Consider the following 19,805-nt stretch of genomic DNA (forward strand, 5'->3'; position numbering starts at 1 on the left):
AAATAAAACATGGGAGCGGTGGAGATGAGGAGGTGTCGGCGTTCTGGCGATTTACTCGGAAGGCTTCAGTAGAAGCTGCTGGGAGTCCCCAACTCCGGGGACTTCCGGGCCGGGGACTTTGGGCGACAGTATACGCCGTGAAGTGGTTTGCGGCCTGCCAGTAAGCCCGAAGAAGAAGAAGTGACGTCAGCGGCTTCATTTGCCTAATCCTCCCCCAGGGACTTTTTCCGGTGTGAACGCGATCTGTACTTAGTTCATGCGAACTAAAGAGTTCGCATGAACTGAAGAGGGGGGTCAGAGGTCAGTGTTAGGGGGGCACTGGCCCCCCTGCCCCCCCCCCCCTAGAACTGCCCCTGGTTGGCAAGTATGGTAAACTGTTACATTCCATATTATTTCAATTGTGTTGCTTTCTCATCTGAAATTGTAGTCAATGTTAATAACTTCATGAAACCTCCGATTTTTTTAATTTAGGATCGTGTTTAGTTTAGAAAAAGGTAAATGTGTGCATTTTATTATAAAGTTGTGTATATTTACAGACTGTTGCAAAAACTAAGAAGCTTATAAACATCAGGCTAAAAACTAAATTAAAGATTTTTGGAGTTTTATTTAAATTTTAGTTATTAATTTAGAATTTTTGTCCAAGAGATGCCGGAGAGAGAGAGAGAAGTTTGTTCCAAAGCTTTCTGCCGTTTTTACACCCTCCATCTGATAGGAGAGAGACTCATTTAGCTGTGAGTTTCAAGTGAGAGTGGGTAGGGTGTGGTTTGCAGTTGGGCCGAGATGTCTATCTTGTTTGGCGCAGTTTATCATTAACTGTTTTCACGGAACAATTTGTAAGCAGCTTGTTTCCTAACGGACACACCCAGCGGTGAGTCCTTTCAGATCCATGGGAGCAACAGATGTGCAGACTCGCTGTTGAAGGGCTCTATACGTTATAACTATAGGTTATTATAACCCACTCCCCCTCATCACTCGTTGGTTTGGAACAGCACTTAATGTTGCGAGAACACGCAAACGGAGGGGTAGTGTGTAGGTGGCGGTTTGGAATTGGGCAAAAATCCATGGAGTGAAGAATGCTAGCGGAAGTTAGCTTAGCGCGCTAGCTCCACATAGACGGTGACGGAACTTGACTACACAGCGTTCATTGCAGAGACCAATCTGTATTATTTGTAAGGGGAAACCGTCAAAACACCTATCTGAATGGAGTTTGCGGTGTTTATGGCTCAAGAAACGTCTGGAATATCTCCCACACGAAGCTAAGGATGTTAGCTTTCTAGCTCGAGACGGACGAGAACGTAGCCTAGCAACACAGCTTTCACTGGAGGAACAGTTGCTGTGATTTGATAAAAACATGTCTAAAGTTGAAACGCTGAGAGCTTTTGTCAACGAGCGGCTCGCTGCAGCTGCTGAGGAGATATTCGAGCTGTTTGAGAGGACGATAGCAGAGGAACTGGAGTCAACTTTAAAGGAGAATCGGCGACAACAGAAGCTACTGGACGCCCTTTTGAACCCAGAAGTCCGGCTATACAGAACAGGTTTGTCAAGTGTTCTTGTTTTTCAGACGTGGGAAGTAACTAAGTACATTTACTTACTTAAGTACCATTTTGAGATACTTGTAATTTACTGGAATACATTTCCTTTTTATGCTGCTTTGTACTTCTACTCCACTTCAGTTAAGAGGTAAATGGTGTACTTTTCCTCCACTACATGTATTTAATCCCTTTAGTTACTTCACAGATCTGGATGAATGATGTGAAATCTAATCAAGTGTTGAATCAGACTTGAGTTCCACCTGGAGTAAATCCACAAGCTACCCTGCAGTCTACAAAGTACTTCAGACTAGCTGCACCTTCACCAGCTTTGAGAACACTTTCATGATCAGTCATTATAAAACATATCATATATATTATTCTGAAATGGACCAATCTGCACAACGACTACTTTTACTGTCTCTACTTCCACTATATTTTGATGAGAATACTTTTGTACTTTTACTTGAGGAACATTTTGAATGCAGGACTTTTACTGTAACAGAGTATTCCTACACTCTGGTACTTCTACTTTTACTCAAGTACAAGGTCTGAGTACTTCTACTTTTACTTAAGTACGCAATCTGAGTACTTCTACTTTTACTCAAGTACAAGATCTGAGTACTTCTACTTTTACTCAAGTACAAGATCTGAGTACTTCTACTTGTACTCAAGTACACAATCTGAGTACTTCTCCCACCTCTGTTGTTTTTAATCTTTACACTTTAAATGGCGGCTGGGAAGACGAGTGCTGGAGGGAGTAATCAGGTCAGTTGCTAAAGTAAAAGACACTGAAAGTAATCTGTTACAAGCAGTGGAGGACATTAACTCAATGACACATTTAAAATCATTCCAATGTATACATAGGCTTGTCGAGATAATTAATTTAGTTGGACGATACATTTTCCCGGAAATGATTGCGATAAACGATAATATTGTCGGCACCGTTGTAAGACCATTTTAGACCACTGACATAATGATAATATATAATAATAATTAAAGTACATCCTTTCAAACATAACTTTTTATTGAACATTCAACATTGCAAATGAAATGCGAAATAATATTCAAATATATAAATTGTATATAATAAATAAAACAAATAAATTAAATTATAGAAAACTAATTAAATTACACAACCAAAACAATAAATTAAATAGACTTGGTCTGTCTAAATAAATAAATATGAGCACACATTGTCTCACAAGCAAAAAACCTCCTTAAAACAACAGTGAAGTGTACAGTCCACTGTCCATACAAAGACCAACATGTGGCTTCACACACAGGACTTGAGTCTGAACACAGCAGACAACAGGAGTATTTACAACAGCATATAAAACTAAAATACTGCATGTGGGTGCTCACATTCTCTGTCTTACTGTTACATGAATCCCATGAATGTATGAGACTAAGTTATCTTCTTCATCTCAATCAGTGATTAAGTGAATAATAGAGTTTCCATCGGGTCACTATCAGCCTGTCACTGATTATTTTCAGGGCGGGGCTTGGAGGAACAGAGGAGACGGTGATCGCGGAAGCTTTCCTCCTGCCTTCACAAACTTTACACACGTATCGTCTGGAAATTGCTAGAGGACATTCATACTTTGCGATCCAAGACTTAACTAAATCCACCAAAAACCTGACATGATTGTAACGCCAGTATTTCTTTAAAACATAAATCCCTGTGTGCAGTGGCGGCTGGTGGAAAATATTTTTGGTGGGGCTGTTGATAGAGTGAGTAAAAAAATTTTTTTTGGGACAAATGACCCCTTACATTAGGACTTCTGGTGATGTCATGGCGCGTTTCCAGTGCAGCGCGGAGCTCGCTTTAATGCTGCGTTCAGACCGGACGCGATGCGAATATTCGCATCGCTCGAGTTTCACCGCAGCTGTCAGCTTTGTTTACTCGCATCATTCAAACAAGACGCGCTGGCTCAGGAGCTACAACAACATGAACATATTTTACCGTGATTAAATTGTAATACACGTTTCTAAATGATGCCGAAGTAACAACATACTGATACCGGTTAGTAAAAACCATGAATTAATGCTTTGAGTCTGCAGACAGACGGCAGGCGAAAAACCTTTTAGAATGCTTGTTCCCTGAATGGAGCTTGGCTAAGCTAACGCTATATATGCTCCGACCGTCCACACTCACAACAACGGCCTACAGACATAAATACACCAGCGACTGTATTCTCCATGACACAGACAGTCTGTGGTTTGTACTGGTTTAACTTTTGTCTAGTTTCTGAACAGATCGTATCTGTCCCCGGCTGTTTGAAGAGCAAGCATGGAAAACAAAAGATAGCATTTACCTGTTTGCATCCAGCTAGCAATGTGAGAAGCCTTGTTGATACGTTTTGTCTTTTTCACGAGCTTGCTGTGATATATACAAATCGGGTTGGTCCGGTCCAAGGTCTTTAAGTATCAATTTATCTCCCAAACTTCTCCTTTCAAAAGGATTGGAGAGTAGCTCTTGGGCGGACCGAGGCTCCGGCGACTCCACCTGCACACCATTCTCATCCAAATACTGCGTCACCTTGGTTACTCACGAGTCTAAAAAACAAATCACGTCAACGCACGTAAGCAACATGGGCGCCAACGTGAGCGCCCACGTGACCAAAATATTTGACGGCGCTGATTGGCTGAAATTATGTTTCGGCGGCACAGTTTACTATTGAGACTTTTGCAACCTGCTGGTTGCTGCTGTTTCGCTCGGGGGCTCTGCCCCGTAATGATAAACTAATGCCATGGGCAAGGCCAGGCAGGAAACAGGTGACTTATCAGTAACTTTAGACATCGTAACACCATTTTAAATGAGATTGTATTGTAGATTATACATTTTTGTGATACTAATTGTATGATATTTACCTTGTTCATTAAAAATTAAAATATAAAATATATTTTTTTTTTAAATATATATTTTTTTATTTAATATTTATTTTTATTTTTATTTTTTTATCTGGCAAGAGGTGGGGCGGCGCCCCTATGGGCCGGCCGCCACTGCCTGTGTGTCTGAGCCGCAGCGACACGGAGTGATTCAGAGCAGGTCCTTCTGCTGCTGGTTCTGGACTGGTGTTCTTGTGTTGGTGGATAAAGCCGACTGCTCCGTGTTTGGTGTCCCTGTGCCGTTGTCACGTCTGTTCCCTGATCTCTGCGTCACCGACCGATTAGATATTCAAGTGACATAAGTAACGTTATTGTAAAGCCGTGGCCGGAAAATCAGGAAGCAACGTTACTACGCTATAATCGGTTATGTTCTGTCACTGCATCGAGACCGAATCGTCCGCATCGTAGAAACGATTAATTTCAACACCCCTAATTGTCGGGCAAATGCATCTTTGATTGCAAACTGTCTCCATCTCCAGCTGCCGTGTTCGCTCCAAGCTGGGGAAACGGAATGAGGTGGTTGTGTGTTTCAGGTTCAGTTTAAGGCTGGTCGCATTACTAGCTTTTGTTGCTACCTTTTTAAAACAAATGCGACGCACCGCCCGGTTCATTCAAGTCCATAGGTTCGCCCCGTTCATTTGGCTTAAATCCAAAATATTCCCACACTGGAGATGTGGCATTAGGTTTTGCATCCACTTCCATTTAACTTCAGATTCCCCTCGAGTAAGTCACACGTTGTCTCCTGCTTGTCTCTATATTATTCATTTGGCTGCAACACTGCTGCAGCGGAGTGTCCTGACCTGGCTGTGTGTGAGCCCCGCCCCTCGCGGCGCATCGGGCTAAAATGCCGGTCACATCCTTATGTAAACAAACGTGCATGTAAACGGCAATTTATCGAGGTCAGAAAAGTTATCGAGTTCATTTGTATTTATCGTACGGTAAGTAAATTAATTGCGACAGCCCTATGTATACGAAATAGGATAATAAAACACTGTGAAAGGAGAATTATGAATGAAAGCTGTATCATAATTTGGAAATAATGACGGTAAAATAAAAGTTCAAAGTTTATGTTTTGTTAGAATAAAGTTGTGTTTAATAGTTATTGGTTATGTTTATATTATTGTACCGTATACTGATCTCGATCCAATCGGTGTTGGGATTTGATTTTATAGTTGTAAGGTATTTGGTTATTCATACTTGTGTACATCTTCATAATAAGTATATATTACTTTAATTTAAATTAAACTATATTGCACGCCACCCTTTTTTTGGTCCTTACTATTATCTGGCAGCACCTGCTGTGTAGAGAGGATTCACAGTCAGGCTCCAGACGGTTTGGAAGGAACCATTATATAAATGTGTGGCGATTGATCGCTGTCTTTCTTATAGAGTCTTGATCACGCCCGTTCTCCACAGTGATGCAATTGCACACGCACATGTTGTGAAAACTATGTTTGCAAACCAAAGCCCTGCAGGCGTCTGGGGGATTCTCTTTTAAAATGTCAAGTAGGGCTTTGCAATTTAATCGATCCTGCGATATATATCGATATTTAGTTTTCCGAGAAAGTATCGATATTTCAGCCGCGGGTATCGATACATTAAGTCTGATAACTGTGTTCGTTATCCTCGCGTCCAGGAGAGAAGCTTTAAAAAGGAGACGAATTGAGTCTCTGAGAAGGTTCAAATGTATACTTTAATTAATAAAAAGCGCGGTAATGTTACAAGCAGAAGATGGGTTAGTCAGAAAAACAGCTGTGCTCTGGCGAAGGGAAGAGAGCGAGCTCCACCTCTCCAGCTGTTAAATATCCTCTGCTGAATCCTCCCTGTTGGCGCTGCTGGGGATCGGCCCTCCACGCCTCCAATGTTCGTTGTTGCGCATTACAGAGGATTCAGACATTGCACATTAAATATATAACTAAACACGCCTTTTCTCCTCCTCATCTCTTTCATGACTTTTCATTTAATACATTTTAAACGCTGTAATCAATACTCCAAAAATACCTCACGGCTGGTATCATTTCCGGTAGTTCCGAATGTTGTCTCATGCTACCCACGTCTCTAAACAAACGTATTCAAATAAACTGTACCTTCATTTAATATTCAGCAATAATAATATCTCGACGTCTATAGTTGTAGTGTTGAAATCAGTAGGTTTCGGTGTGCATCACTCCGTGTCATATCGCTACTAAATTCACCTCTATGGGAAATGGTATATTAGCCACATGCTAAATGCTAACCGGAGATGAAGGATTTTCAGAATAAAAGCTTAACAACTGGTTGTGCACAAGAACTTCTGGTTTTTCAGTATAAAACAGCATTTAAACTGACGGTATGTTTATGGTACTTTATGCCATCAAAACATTGATTTTAATTTCGAACAAGTCCCATTCAAATCCCCCGTGTTCCGCCACCTGCTGCACCTTTTCATTCTCCATTCTCCATGGTGATACTGCACTTTATGTACTTACGTTTCAAAGGCTTGTACTGTTTCAATAAATGAAACTAATTTTCTCACCCCATCTTTTGATTCATTTTGTCCAGCATTTGCAAGCTGGAGACGCTCTGTCAGAGCCATATATTGTATAATTGATGCTTTCAGTTTTCAGTTGAATTAATTCGATCCAAGTCAATGGAACACTCACAAGATGTCACCAAAATCACTGTCGTGGCTTCCTTCCTTGTTTTTCCACCAAGCCACTAGACGCCTTAAACGGACAGTTCTAACTCGTTTCGTTCCTTAAAGTACTCACAGTTTGAAGTGTTGCTCGGCCTCCGATGGTTTAGAAGATGTTGCGATGTATTTGCTCAAAATAAAATAACAAACTTTTGCACATGCAACGAAGAAAAATAGGCCTTTACAATATTCAAAAGAAATAGTCAAAACTCAAATAAAACAACACAACTTAGGTATTCTTTCTTTCTGGATAACTTCACAACTTAAAGGGTACTTGTACGGTTACGAGTACGGTTAAAAACTGTTCCTTGATGGGGTCTCTCAACAGGTTGCCCATCACTGTGGCGTTAGCCCAGGCGCCGTGGGAATTGTAGTCCTTTATAGTGCGTTGACTACAGACGTCACAATTAGGTGGCCTTTCTTATCAAATCAAATGACTGGCTCTAACATACCGGCCCCTATTGTTATGGGCATCTTTAATAACAATAAACAAAAATTCAAAAAAAGCCAGACAAAGTCAGTCTTCATATTCTATTTGAGATAGACAGGGTGTCTTAATTGCCCATCTTCAGTTATTTCCTTATTCTAAGGCAGGCACCAGTAGGCATATTTTGCTTATTGGTCTTTCCAGCGTGTTGGTTTTTGTCTTAAGAAGAACACTCCGAATCCGTCCTCCAGATCCAGGACGGGTCTCCATAACTCTTGCCATTAACCAGGACCCACGAGGTGCATTTGAACCCATGATTAATACGATGTCTCCAGGTATGAAGTTCCTTTTTAATGTGATTCCATTGCTGTCTTTCTTGCAAAAGTGGTAGATATTCTTTGATCCATCTGGTCCAAAACAAATTAGCTATGTACTGCACTTGGTGCCAGCGGCGTCTTGAGTATGTATCTTGCTGATGGAATAAGCCTGGAGCTGCAGCAAATGGTTTGGTGTGAGAGGTTCCAGGTCATTTGTAGTTATTGGTCGGCTGTTGAGAATTCCTTCAACTTCACACAGAACTGTTGAAAGGCTTTCGTCATCAAGTGTTTGTTGCTTTGTGATGGATAGCAGAATTTTCTTTACAAGCCGGATTAGTCTTTCCCATACTCCGCCATGAGGTGCTCCGTAAGGAATACTGAAGGTCCATTTCACATCCTTTTGCTGGAGGGCTTGTTCTGTTCTGCTCAGATTCCACTCTTTTATAGATAACTTCAGCTCTCTTTCAGTGGCAACGACATGAGTCCCATTGTCTGACCTCATCTCCAATACTTGTCCTCTTCTGCTGATGAAACGTCTGCAGGCATTAATGCATGAATCTGTATCTAACGAAGAGCTACTTCCAAGTGCACCGCTCTGGTTGTTCGACAGGTAAAGATAACTCCATATGGTTTCACAATGCTTCGTCCTCTTTTCGCTTCCAGTGGGCCAAAGTGATCCACTCCAACATGTGAATCGTGGTAGGTCTGGTGTAACTCTGTCTTTTGGCAGATCTGACATGTGTTGTTCTCCTGCATTTCCATGCATGCGTCTGCACACGGTACAGATATTATCTCTCTGGCTAATGCATTGGCACATGGTATCCAGTATGTTTGTCTTAACCTGGATAACATATGACTCCTTCCACTGTGACCAACTTGTTGATGAATATCTCGAAGTATGGTTTTAGAGACATGGTGGTGTTTTCCAAGAATGGCTGGGTGCTTTGCTTCCTCCGGCATTGCCATTTTATTTAGCCGTCCTCCAACTTTTATCAGTTCATTCTCGTACACTGGATCCAATGTATACAGTGTGCTACTTCCTTTGATAGGTTTTCCCCTTTTCAAAGTTTCCACTTCCTCTGGAAAAGACTGTTTTTGACAGAAACACAACAATGCTGCTTCAGCCTTATCCAAGTTATCCTTGGAGAGTGTGAGACCTCTCATAGAGTCTTTAAACACTCATCTCCTTCTCCATCAACTTTATTCGATTTGGTTCTTTTGCTTGAGTAGAAGTAACTTCCTTCCTCTTCTTACTTGAAAGCAGCAAGAGATGTTTTACTTGAAGGAACCATGCAACTGCTCTTTTCAGTTTCCTCCAGAGTAGTGGGGTCGAATAATCGATTATTATTCGCCAGGGCTGCCGAATAATCGATTTTCATCATGGTCAGTTTCTGGCAACCCTAGTTGGGTTCACGTTGAATTTGTCCTTCTTCACCTCTGGATCATCAGGACGGCTGTCATTGACCATTTTAAGTGCGTCCGGGAACTCAGGCCATTTGTCTTCAGGTTCTTTCAGAAACAATGGACCGTTTATCCAAGTCTCACATTTCAAGAACGATTCTGCTGCCACTCCCCGAGATGCATCATCTGCTGGATTCAGTTGAATGTTGATGTATTTCCACTGTGATGTTGCTTCTCTGATCAGACTTATTCTGTTGGCTACACACGTCTGAAACCTTAGCGTTTAATTCCTGATGTATCTCAGAACAGATGTACCGCCAGTCCAGAAGACGGATTTGCATAATTGGATTTGCAGCTCGCTTCTGATCATCTTGTCCATGCGTACTGCCAGTACTGCTGCTGTGAGCTCCAATCTCGGGACAGTGACTTTTTCCAGAGGCACGACACGTGACTTTCCTGACATGAAGGATATGTGAAAGTCTTCATTTGTCATCTTAAGGTAGGTGGCAACACCATATCCAATCTCGCTTGAATCACTGAAATGGTGCAATTGTGCAGATTTAATTTGTCCATAATTCTTTGGTTTGATACATCGATCAATCTTGAAGCTTTCTATCTGCTTTAATCCCATGAGCCATCTTTGCCACTGTTTCTTGAGCCTCCGGGATTTCTTCGTCCCACCCACAATTGACTTTGCACAACTCTTGTAAGACATGCTTTGCAGTGAAGATAAATGGTGAAAGAAATCCAAGCGGGTCATACACAGAGCAGACTGTTGAAAGGATGCCTCTCCTTGTGGCTGGCTGAGATTTTAAGCAGACTTGAAACTTGAAAACATCTTCCCCCACATACCACTGTGTCCCTAGGGCTCTTTCTATTGGACGATTGTCTTGGGTTTCTAAGTCCAAGTTTTTCACTCTTTAGGATGGAGGCCAGCACAGTTGACTGTTGCTTGTCCACTTTGTCAGATTAAATCCTCCCTTTGCACAAAGATCCTTGAGTTCTTCACAGAACTTCACAGCTTGATCAGCAGAAGCCACAGATTTTAAGCAGTCATCAACATAGACATTTCTTCCGACAGTGTCAACAGCTTCTGCAGAGAAATCATCTTTGTTGTCTTCAGCGGTTTTAGTGAGAGGTTGCACAGCTTGCTGATGAAGTGGCACCAAATAGATGTACTGGCATCCTGTACTCAGCGAGAGGTAAACTGACATCTCCTCCTGGCACCAAAGAAAGAAGATACTCCTGATTGGCAGGAGCCACCTTGACCTGATGGTACATCCCCTCGACATCAGCCATGAAAGCGATCTGTTCTTGTCTGAATGGAATGAGCACACCAAGTAGCGTGTTGGTAAGATTGGGACCTGAGTAAGCTCGTCATTTAATGAATATCCTTCATAAGATGCGGAACAATCGAACACTACACAAATCCTGCCCTTCCTTGGGTGATGAACCCCATGATGTGGTATGTGCCACACCTTTCCACTCTCAGGTTTGAGCTGCTCTTGGGGCAGTGGCTGAGCGTGACCTTTTGCTATCACAGCCTCCAAGAATGTTTTATATTCATCATGGAAAACTGTGTTCCTTTTGAATTACCTTTTGAATGATTCTGCTCTGCAAGTTTGCGATTGTTTGGCATCATGATATTCTTCCGTTTGAATGGAAGTTCAAGCTGATAATGTCCATCTTTGATTTGAGCTGAATCTGACATGATCTTTAAAAATTGCTTGTCTTCAACTGACATCTCTTTCTTCTCATCACAACCTTTCTCTGGAAAGTCATGATTGTATTGCTGCACCAGCTGCTCACCTAAATCTGTCACTGATATCCGATTAACAACAGCACATGAAGTATTCTCAGATTCAGTGGTTTCCTGATTCAGTCCATTCACAACCCAACCTAGGACTGTCTTAACAGCAAAGGGTCCTCCATTTTGACTGTTTATTATTTTCCAATTCGCTTTGGTGCATTTGTTCCTATAAGCAACCCCATTTCACAATCCAATTCAGGCAGCTTAATTTCTCTAAGATATTTCCATGTATTGATGGTCTCTTGGGAATGTGCTCTTTTCCAGCAGGAATGTCCTCTTGTGTGTAGACTTTAGGCAGCGGATAAAAATCATTGCCTTCGATGCAACTCACTTCAAGACCTTTGACAAAGGAAGTGTCAATCACTTTCTCCTGACCCATTGTTTTTAAGAGGATTTTTGTTCTCTTGGCTTTGGCATGCACATCTTGTTGAAGGGCTTCAGCACAGAAACTTGCAGTGCTTCCCTGATGCATAAATGCGTAAGTCTGCACAGTCTGGTTCGAGTTTGACAACTTGATTTGAACTGGGATAATTGGTAGGGTTTGTTGCCCACCGGCGCCAGTGTGGTTTCTGCCATTTAAAGAGACTAATGCGCTGCTTACAGGAGCTGCTTGGGTGTATTTATCAGTTGTCTTTTTGTTCAATCCTTTTCTTGTAGATGTTTAGATATTGTTGGATGTTTCATTGAACAATCTTCACATTTCATTCCTTTCTGACAGTCTTTGCTTAGATGTCCTTTCGTTGGACAGCCAAAGCAAATTCCTTGTGCTTTTAAGCAGTCGATCTTTTCATTGTGAGGTGTTTTGTTCATCTTACATGTTTCAGAGGTGTGTTCTCCTGCACAAAATACACAGCGCTTCTGAACAGTAATGCCTTTATGGTCTGATTTGATGTTTTGGAAAGGTTTTTGCTCTTCATTAACTCCTGGGCTTGTCACAGTAACAAAACTACTTCCCTTATAACTATGAGCACGCTTATTGCTGGGTGATTTGTACACTTTAATATCCTTTTTTGGCATGACATCCTGTATGTCTCCAAACATGGGGTCTGATACAATGCGTGCATGCTTTTCAATGAAGTCGACCAATATTGGAAACTTTGCTCTTGTCTTATTGTGTTCACAATATGCATATGCAGTTGTTCTCCACTTTCCCCTAAGTTTAAATGGGAGTTTTATGATCACATTTCTCATGTTTGATGTGCTATTCATTTCATCCAAAAACTCAACATCTTCCATTGTGTTGCAACATCCACGAAGAAAGATAGCATAAGAATGCAGTGCTTTTCTATCTTCACTCTTGATGGCATTCCAGTAAAACATTGTGTCGAAACAAGCTGCTGCGATTAGGAGTTGATGTCCATACTTCTCTCGGAGCAGTCTTTCGGCTTCCAAAAAGCCCTTTTTAGAATCCATGTATTGGCAACTTGTGACCAAGTCTTTAGCTTGGCCTTCTGTATGCTGCTCTAGAAAGAACAGCCTGTCTTAGTAATTGTCAGTTTTATCTTCTATTGTATGTTCGAACATTCTGATGAATGAAAGGTACTGTAATGGATCTCCTTTAAAGACGGGTATTTCTCTGGATGGGAGTAATGTTAAGCGTTGCTCCTTCATTAGCATTTCAGTGATTTCGTTTTGCCGCTGCATTACTTGAATAAAGTCATTGCTTTCTGTACGAGAGCGTTGTCTGACTTGGGTGGAGTGATGCTGCTGTCCTTGTTGTGGGCCCTGGTTGTAATACTTGGACATGACCACTAGGGGCTGCATGATTTGAGTTCATTGAATTTGAGTATATGAAACTCTTTTTATTGTCCTTCTCCACAGGTTTTCCTTGTTTCTCTTCATCCTGGAAATCATAATTTTCAGCCGGCTGACCCGTGTCATACTGCTCCTCTCCCACACAAGCGTCAGGATCAGAGTCATCGTCCTCAGAAGCTTCCAATGTTTGAATTTTGGCTGTTGCAGCATCAATATCAGTTTGAAGCTCAAGCTTTTCCATTTTAGCTCTGATATTGGCTTTCATTGCTTCCAGGTCAGCTTCTTGTTTTTCAAGTGAGGTTTCTGTGATAAGGCAGCTCTTTCTGCCTCTGCCTTTCTTCTTACTGACGAAGCTGTTGAAGATTTATTGCTGCCACTAGAACTTTTACCTTTTTTGCTTATCATGCCCACTGATATTGCTTTATGTGGACTTGACGTATGTGCAGTATATGAGCCATGGTCAGAAGGAGGCACATGCTCAAAGGAGGCAGCTCTAGCTAACCATTTCTTCATCACATCTTGAAACTCATTGAAATATGCAATTTTTGGGAGATACCCGTCAACATGATCACTTTCTTGTTCTTGCTCCGAGAACATTTCTTGCACTGAGTAATGTGAGTTTGAAAACTCTTTGGAGAGTATTTGAAAAAACCCACGACAACCTTGCATCTCAATGATATTCCCATAATCAATCATGAGTGAATCAATCCCTTTTTTTTTTCTTGAGACTTGACTCTTTCGTTCTCCTTTTTTTAATAAACTGCGCCAGTTTATCTTCTAAAGCCTTTTCCGTAGGTCTTATTGTTCTTTTTGGTCTGACGTCAGCATTTTCCTCGGGCACTTCACGTTCATTCACGTTTGGGTCCATAGGACTTTCATTGGTTTCCACATTTTCCTTTTCAGCCATTGTTATGCTTTATTGTCATTAAACATCCACTTGTAAACAGCTGTCCTTATTTTAATGTTGCGCTTTGTTAGTGTGCGGCTTGGATCCGCGGCAGTAAGCCAGATAGACAAACGTATTAAAGCGCTTTTCAAGATGCGCTCCTTGAGTTACGTTCCACACTTTATTCATAAGCGAATTTATTCCACTTCCAGCATTGGATTATACTGTATTGCAACATCCACAACATGCGGCACAAGCCTTTTCCCACAGAAATCCACGTTGTCACAATACAGGAAGTCAATGCGGTCCTTCCTTGTTCACTATAAAGTCCGTGATTTGTAAACTCACGATTCACATCCGCTCGTATCCATTCATTTCCAAGAGTATTTCATTCATTATAATAATATGGTGGCAACCATTTAATTCCACACAGATTTATTTGTCCGTCACGAGAGTTTTTAACAATGTCGTGGCTTCCTTCCTTGTTTTTCCACCAAGCCACGAGACGCATTAAACGGACAGTTCTAACTCGTTTCTTTCCTTAAAGTACTCACAGTTTGAAGTGTTGCTTGGCCTCCGATGGTTTAGAAGATGTTGCGATGTATTTGCTCAAAATAAAATAACAAAGTTTTGCACATGCAACGAAGAAAAATAGGCCTTTACAATATTCAAAAGAAATAGGCAAAACTCAAATAAAACAACACAACTTAGGTATTCTTTCTTTCTTGATAACTTCACAACTTAAAGGGTACTTGTACGGTTTGTATGTACGGTTAAAAACTGTTCCTTGATGGCGTCTCTCAACAGGTTGCCCATCACTGTGGCGTTAGCCCAGGCGCCATGGGAATTGTAGTCCTTTATAGTGCGTTGACTACAGACGTCACAATTAGGTGGCCTTTCTTATCAAATCAAATTATTGGCTCTAACAATCACACTGTCCCTTTAAAATCTTTCAGAAAATGATATAAGTATATCTAATCGTATCGTTGGCTGAATATCGTGATATATCGTATTGTGAGCTGAATATCGTGTATCGTGAGATTAGTGTATCGCTACAGCCCTAATGTCAAGTACGCATTCTGGTTATCCTTGACAATAACACAAAGCAAAAAGACTACGTTTACTTAAGGAAACAGGCCAAACAACATTCCTGCGTCATTTGAGTCAGAGTAAGGAGGCTTCTTTTTCTTTTTTTAAAGCTGCAAAGCGCGATCAATGTATTTTTTTTGTGTACATTTTTAAAGTTTATTAACATCTTGACACTAAACCAGTTTTCTTGTTTATTACATGCCTTTGTGCACGCTGTTTCTCAGAACATTTACAAGTTGTGCTTTTAGAAAGTGGTGGGGACAAAATTGGCCGTCTATGGTTGTGTGACGAATTACGTTCTTTTTTTATATTAAAAACGATGTATCTCAAGATGCGTTGGAGTTAAACTGAAGGGAGAAAGGTTCTGGACCTCCTTGGTCTTCCATGGTTTCCTGTTTTTGTAAACACAGACACATTATTGATGCAGACATTTTCAACACAGAATGCAGAAGAGTTCTTATGAGGCGTATTCCTCTTTATCAGATCAGAGAACATGTCCCGATGTTTGCATTCATATATTTGTTTTGCAGACGCTCCCTCCGACAATGTTTTGAACCATGTTCACAACCACATTTATATCTATTGGTTATATAAGAGTAGACACTAGGGCTGGGAATCGCCAGACTCCCTACGATACGATACTATCGCGATACGTAAGCCACGATACGATAGTACTGCGATTCTACGATACGATATATTGCAAATCACATGGCTCATATCCATGTCCGTCTTCCCTTCCTGGTTAAAACATGTATTTGCAATATGAATAGTTTATTTAAATAACCCAATTTGTGTTCTTTGAACCTAAAAAGGAGATGGCATTGTTTTTGTTACGTTCATTGCAATTGTATACATGTATTAACGTAACATCCTGTTTAATATATACGACCATCTTTCGGAGGGATATGCTACAGTTTATATAAATAAATATTGATACTTGGCATCCGTGTATTGATACAATATCGCCACGCAAAGTATCGCGATGCTATGCTGTATCGATTATTTCCCCCACCCCTAGTACACACAGTGGGGAGATTTCTCATTAAATTGATAATAAATGATTGAGTGTTAACATGAAATTAGAGTCTTCTAACACGTCTGCATTCATGTCATTGATCTCCACAGATACCCAGCAGGAGGAGTGTAGCCTCAGTGTTGTAGAGGAGGACCCAGAGCCCCCCCACATTAAAGAGGAAGAGGATGAACTCTGGTCCAGTCTGCAGATAGACCAGGAAGTGGCTGATACTTACCTCCCTTTCACTTCTGTGAAGAGTGAAGAAGAGGATGAAGAGAAGGCTCAGTCCTCCTCACCGCTTCATGAAATCAAGACTGAGAATAACCGAGAGGTAGAGAAAACAGAAACTGATGAAGAGGAGTGTGAAGGATCAGATCCAGATGATCCTTTACAACCAGCTGCTCAATACACAAGTTCACACTCTGAGTACGAGACTGACGACAGTAGAAATTGGGAGAAACCCGATTTAAACCCTCTGCAAGACAATGAAGTACCCGGAAGTGGCATTGAGGGGGATGATGGGTGTGCTAGAAGCTTTGTGCATGAGGGGAATCTGCAGAAACACACTGGAGAGACACTTTATAGTTGCACCTTCTGTGATTTCACATCTGCGAAAAGGTCAGGTTTGACCAAACACCTCAAAGTTCATAGTGAAGCAAAACCTCAAAGCTGCTCAGTTTGTCAACAAACATTTAAAAGGAGAGGTGAGTTGGTGTCGCACATGAGAATCCACTCAGGGGAGAAACCATTCAGTTGTTCTGTTTGTGGCAAAGGTTTCGCATACAAGTCTATTCTGAATAGACACTATACTGTCCACACAGGGGAGAGACGAGTCAGCTGCTCAGTTTGTAGTAAAACATTTGCAACAGTAGGCAATCTGAGAACACACCTGATCCTCCACACAGGGGAGAAACCATTCAAGTGTAAGGTTTGTGGTAAAAGATTCGCCGACGGGTCGAATCTGAAAAAACACTCAACTGCTCACGATGGAGAGAAACCATTCAGTTGCACAGTTTGTGATAAAAGTTTCACATACAAGTCAATTCTGAATAAACACGTCCACCTCCACACAGGGGAGAAAGAATTCAGCTGTTCAGTTTGTAGTAAAACATTCGCAACACGTGGTAATCTGACACAACACTCAACTGTCCACTCCGGGGAGAAACCGTTCAGTTGTACGCTTTGTAGTAAATCCTTCACCCACAAATCAAGTCTGAGAAAACACTTGATTGTCCACACAGGGGAGAAACCATTCAGTTGTTCAATTTGTGGAAAACACTTTGCACAAATGACAAATCTGACACAACACTCAATTGTCCACTCCGGCCAGAAACCATTCAGTTGTACGGTTTGTGGTAAAGGCTTCACCCACAGTTCCAATCTGAGACAACATGCAACTGTCCACACCGAGGAGAAACCATACAGCTGCTCAGTTTGCAAGACAGGTTTCACTCGGGTGTTCAATTTAAATAAACACAAGTGTGCTGGTGAGAGAAGCAAAATAGAGTAAAGTTGCAGAGATGTTTTTCACGTTTTCTTTTGCTGCAGATATGTTTAATAGAGTGGTGCAGTGATGAGTCCTAAAACCCCGAAATGAGTTTGCATTTTACCACTTCGTCTCAGAGCCAATGGGTTTTTTGAACATGTTTTTGGAATATAGCTGGAAATAAGGTCTGTGGTTGAGACACATTGAAGAGACGGATCACGTTCTGTTCTACGACATTAAATCCATCAGCAGTGACCCCACTGGTGATTTCTGAAGAGTTGACGTGTCTGAAAAACGATGGTTGTTACCAAGTGGCTGAATAGGACTACAGAAGTTGTGGAGGACGTCATTACGCCAAACACGTAAACACTCCTCTAAGTTTGTTTGCCCTGTTCTGCTTGAAAGCAAGTCCCTGCCTCCTGCAAAGTGTTGAAACAAACGCTTCAACTTGTACCATTTAGAATCTATATGGATCTTAAGTTGGCGTGACGTTGAAGTCATGCTGCTGTACTCGGCTGTAGTTCCTTTATAGCAGGGGTATTCAACTAAAATTCAACGAGGTCCAGTTAGAGAGAATCTCCCCATGCAAAGGTCCGGAACATCAAAATGTCTAACTTGCTTTATGAATTTGTGTGATATATATTGAAGTAGCCTGTATCAACATCTGCATGTAATCAACAACTGACTGCCAATCAAATAAAGAAAGTACAATTCAAAAACAACAATAGCTATTGTCAATTAACATTGGACTACACAGATATACAGTAAATACTGTGGATATGTGTAATGTTCCTCTCTGGCTGCATTTAAAATAAAATAGCTTTTGAAAATGTGTGCATCTTAAAAGTGCTTAATTTTAGATAAATAAAATGAAGTGTAGCAGCAGCTTGAGTTTCCCTTTTTCTTTGTTAACCGTTTCACATCATGACTTAACAGTTTCAGCCGATTATAGAACAATATCAGTCTTTACACATCATAACAATTGAACAGTTTAAAAGTGTCTCTTTCTTTCCCTCTTATATTGCAGAACCTCACTCACTTTGTTTTAATTCAGTGTGAGAATTGAGCTTGTCCTGACAGGAGTTTATATCTGTGCTGAAATGGTGTCATGGCCATTCTCATACACATGCAGGGGCTCATTGGCTAGCCTGGGTTAGCCTGCCCTGGAACCATATTTAGTTTTAATTTTGATCCTGGTCGACTGATCATATCGGGCTCTGAGACTGCTTATTTTGTGTGACCTCAGTTCTGACTTGAGAGGGAATGTTTGGTCGCTGTCATCTCTTCTTCTGTGTTTCTCTCCCTGTATCGCTCACTCGTCTCTTTCGCCCCCTGTCGGCGGCGGTCCACCTGTGGCCGTCCCCTGCTTTATAGCATAACGTTAGCATTTTGCTTCCGGGGATTAGATTTACGATTAGAACATTATAAAAGTAAGGCTGAACAAAACGTGCATTTATCAAACAGGTTCGTTTTCCACAGACCTTATTTACAGCTATTTTCCAAAATGTTATGGAGAAATCCCGTTGCTTTTTTGTCGAGGGAACCAGCAGCTTACTTCCGGGTCGGCCTACAAAAATGTGCCTTCCCTGCACCGCTCTATGGTGTTGGGTTATACATGCTGTGTGAGTTGAGTGTAAATAAAGAATCGCAGAAATTCAATCTTGATGGTTTTCTTGTTTTTACTTTGCTTTTACTAGTCGGTTCAATCAACAGAGCAGTACAAAGAATAATGGAAATGTAATTACACACCGTTATGTTAATGGAAATATTATTTAGCCTTTGCAGCCATTTACATGCACTAAAACCTATAGAATACACTAGAGGAGAGGGAAAAGCCTTTTCTTGTGATCACTTCTCAATTCAACAACTTATATTCATTACACGCTTAAGGAAATTAGATTTTGAATTTGATGGATGTAGAAATTAATAGCGTTGGTGGAGCAGTCTCTCTTTTTAAATGAATCTCTTCTTGGAAATATATATATATATCTTTATAAATGGAGCAGTGCTACTCAGCTCATTTGCTTACAAGGGATAGTCCTGGGATTTTGTTGGGAGAGAGGTGACACCCTCTTCATCCCACCTGTGAGGCAGCCCAGTTTTCCCACTGACTTGTTGGTGCTGGTTAATCATTCCTCTCCCCTCCCTCACTCAGACTCTAGCAAACCTCCTCATTTGGAAAGGAGCTCCTCGTGTTGTCAGACATTTTGAGGATTATTCCCTTTTTGTTCCTCGTGCTTTGCGGTCCGGTTCTCAGTGGGCCGCAGACAAACTTCCACGGAAACATGACGGACCAGGAGCTGTTCTGGGGAACCGACCAATACGACTTCTCCGTGGTGGTTCCTGCCGCCGGCCTCGAGTGTTTCTGGCACTTTGCTCACCGAGGAGAGAGGTTCTACCTGAGCTTCATGGTGAGCCCTCGACACGAGAGGAATGTTTCAATGTTTATTTTGACTTTTAACGCCTCTGAAAGTGAGGTTTTTAAAAAGCCTTTGAGCATTTCAGATCATGATGGGAAGGAGCA

At 41.3% G+C, this 19,805-nt stretch overlaps 1 protein-coding gene across 1 annotated transcript; it reads left to right on the plus strand.

The window, feature by feature from the left end:
- The first annotated feature begins 853 nt into the window (after positions 1 to 853).
- LOC117448195 (gastrula zinc finger protein XlCGF57.1-like) lies at positions 854 to 18,928 on the plus strand. Its single transcript, XM_034085370.2, has 2 exons — positions 854 to 1,535; positions 15,906 to 18,928. Exons 1-2 carry the CDS (start codon positions 1,352 to 1,354, stop codon positions 17,303 to 17,305), a joined length of 1,584 nt encoding a protein of 527 aa, XP_033941261.1. The 5' UTR covers positions 854 to 1,351; the 3' UTR covers positions 17,306 to 18,928.
- The last annotated feature ends 877 nt before the right edge of the window (positions 18,929 to 19,805 follow it).

This window comes from Pseudochaenichthys georgianus, chromosome 6, assembly GCF_902827115.2.
Source record: "Pseudochaenichthys georgianus chromosome 6, fPseGeo1.2, whole genome shotgun sequence".
Lineage (NCBI taxonomy): Eukaryota > Metazoa > Chordata > Actinopteri > Perciformes > Channichthyidae > Pseudochaenichthys > Pseudochaenichthys georgianus.

Coding starts and splice junctions, on each gene's coding strand:
- LOC117448195 (XM_034085370.2), top strand. CDS start 1,352: ATGTCTAAAGTTGAAACGCTGAGAGCTTTTGTCAACGAGCGGCTCGCT. Junction 1,536..15,905: donor AGTCCGGCTATACAGAACAG/GTTTGTCAAGTG, acceptor TGATCTCCACAG/ATACCCAGCAGGAGGAGTGT.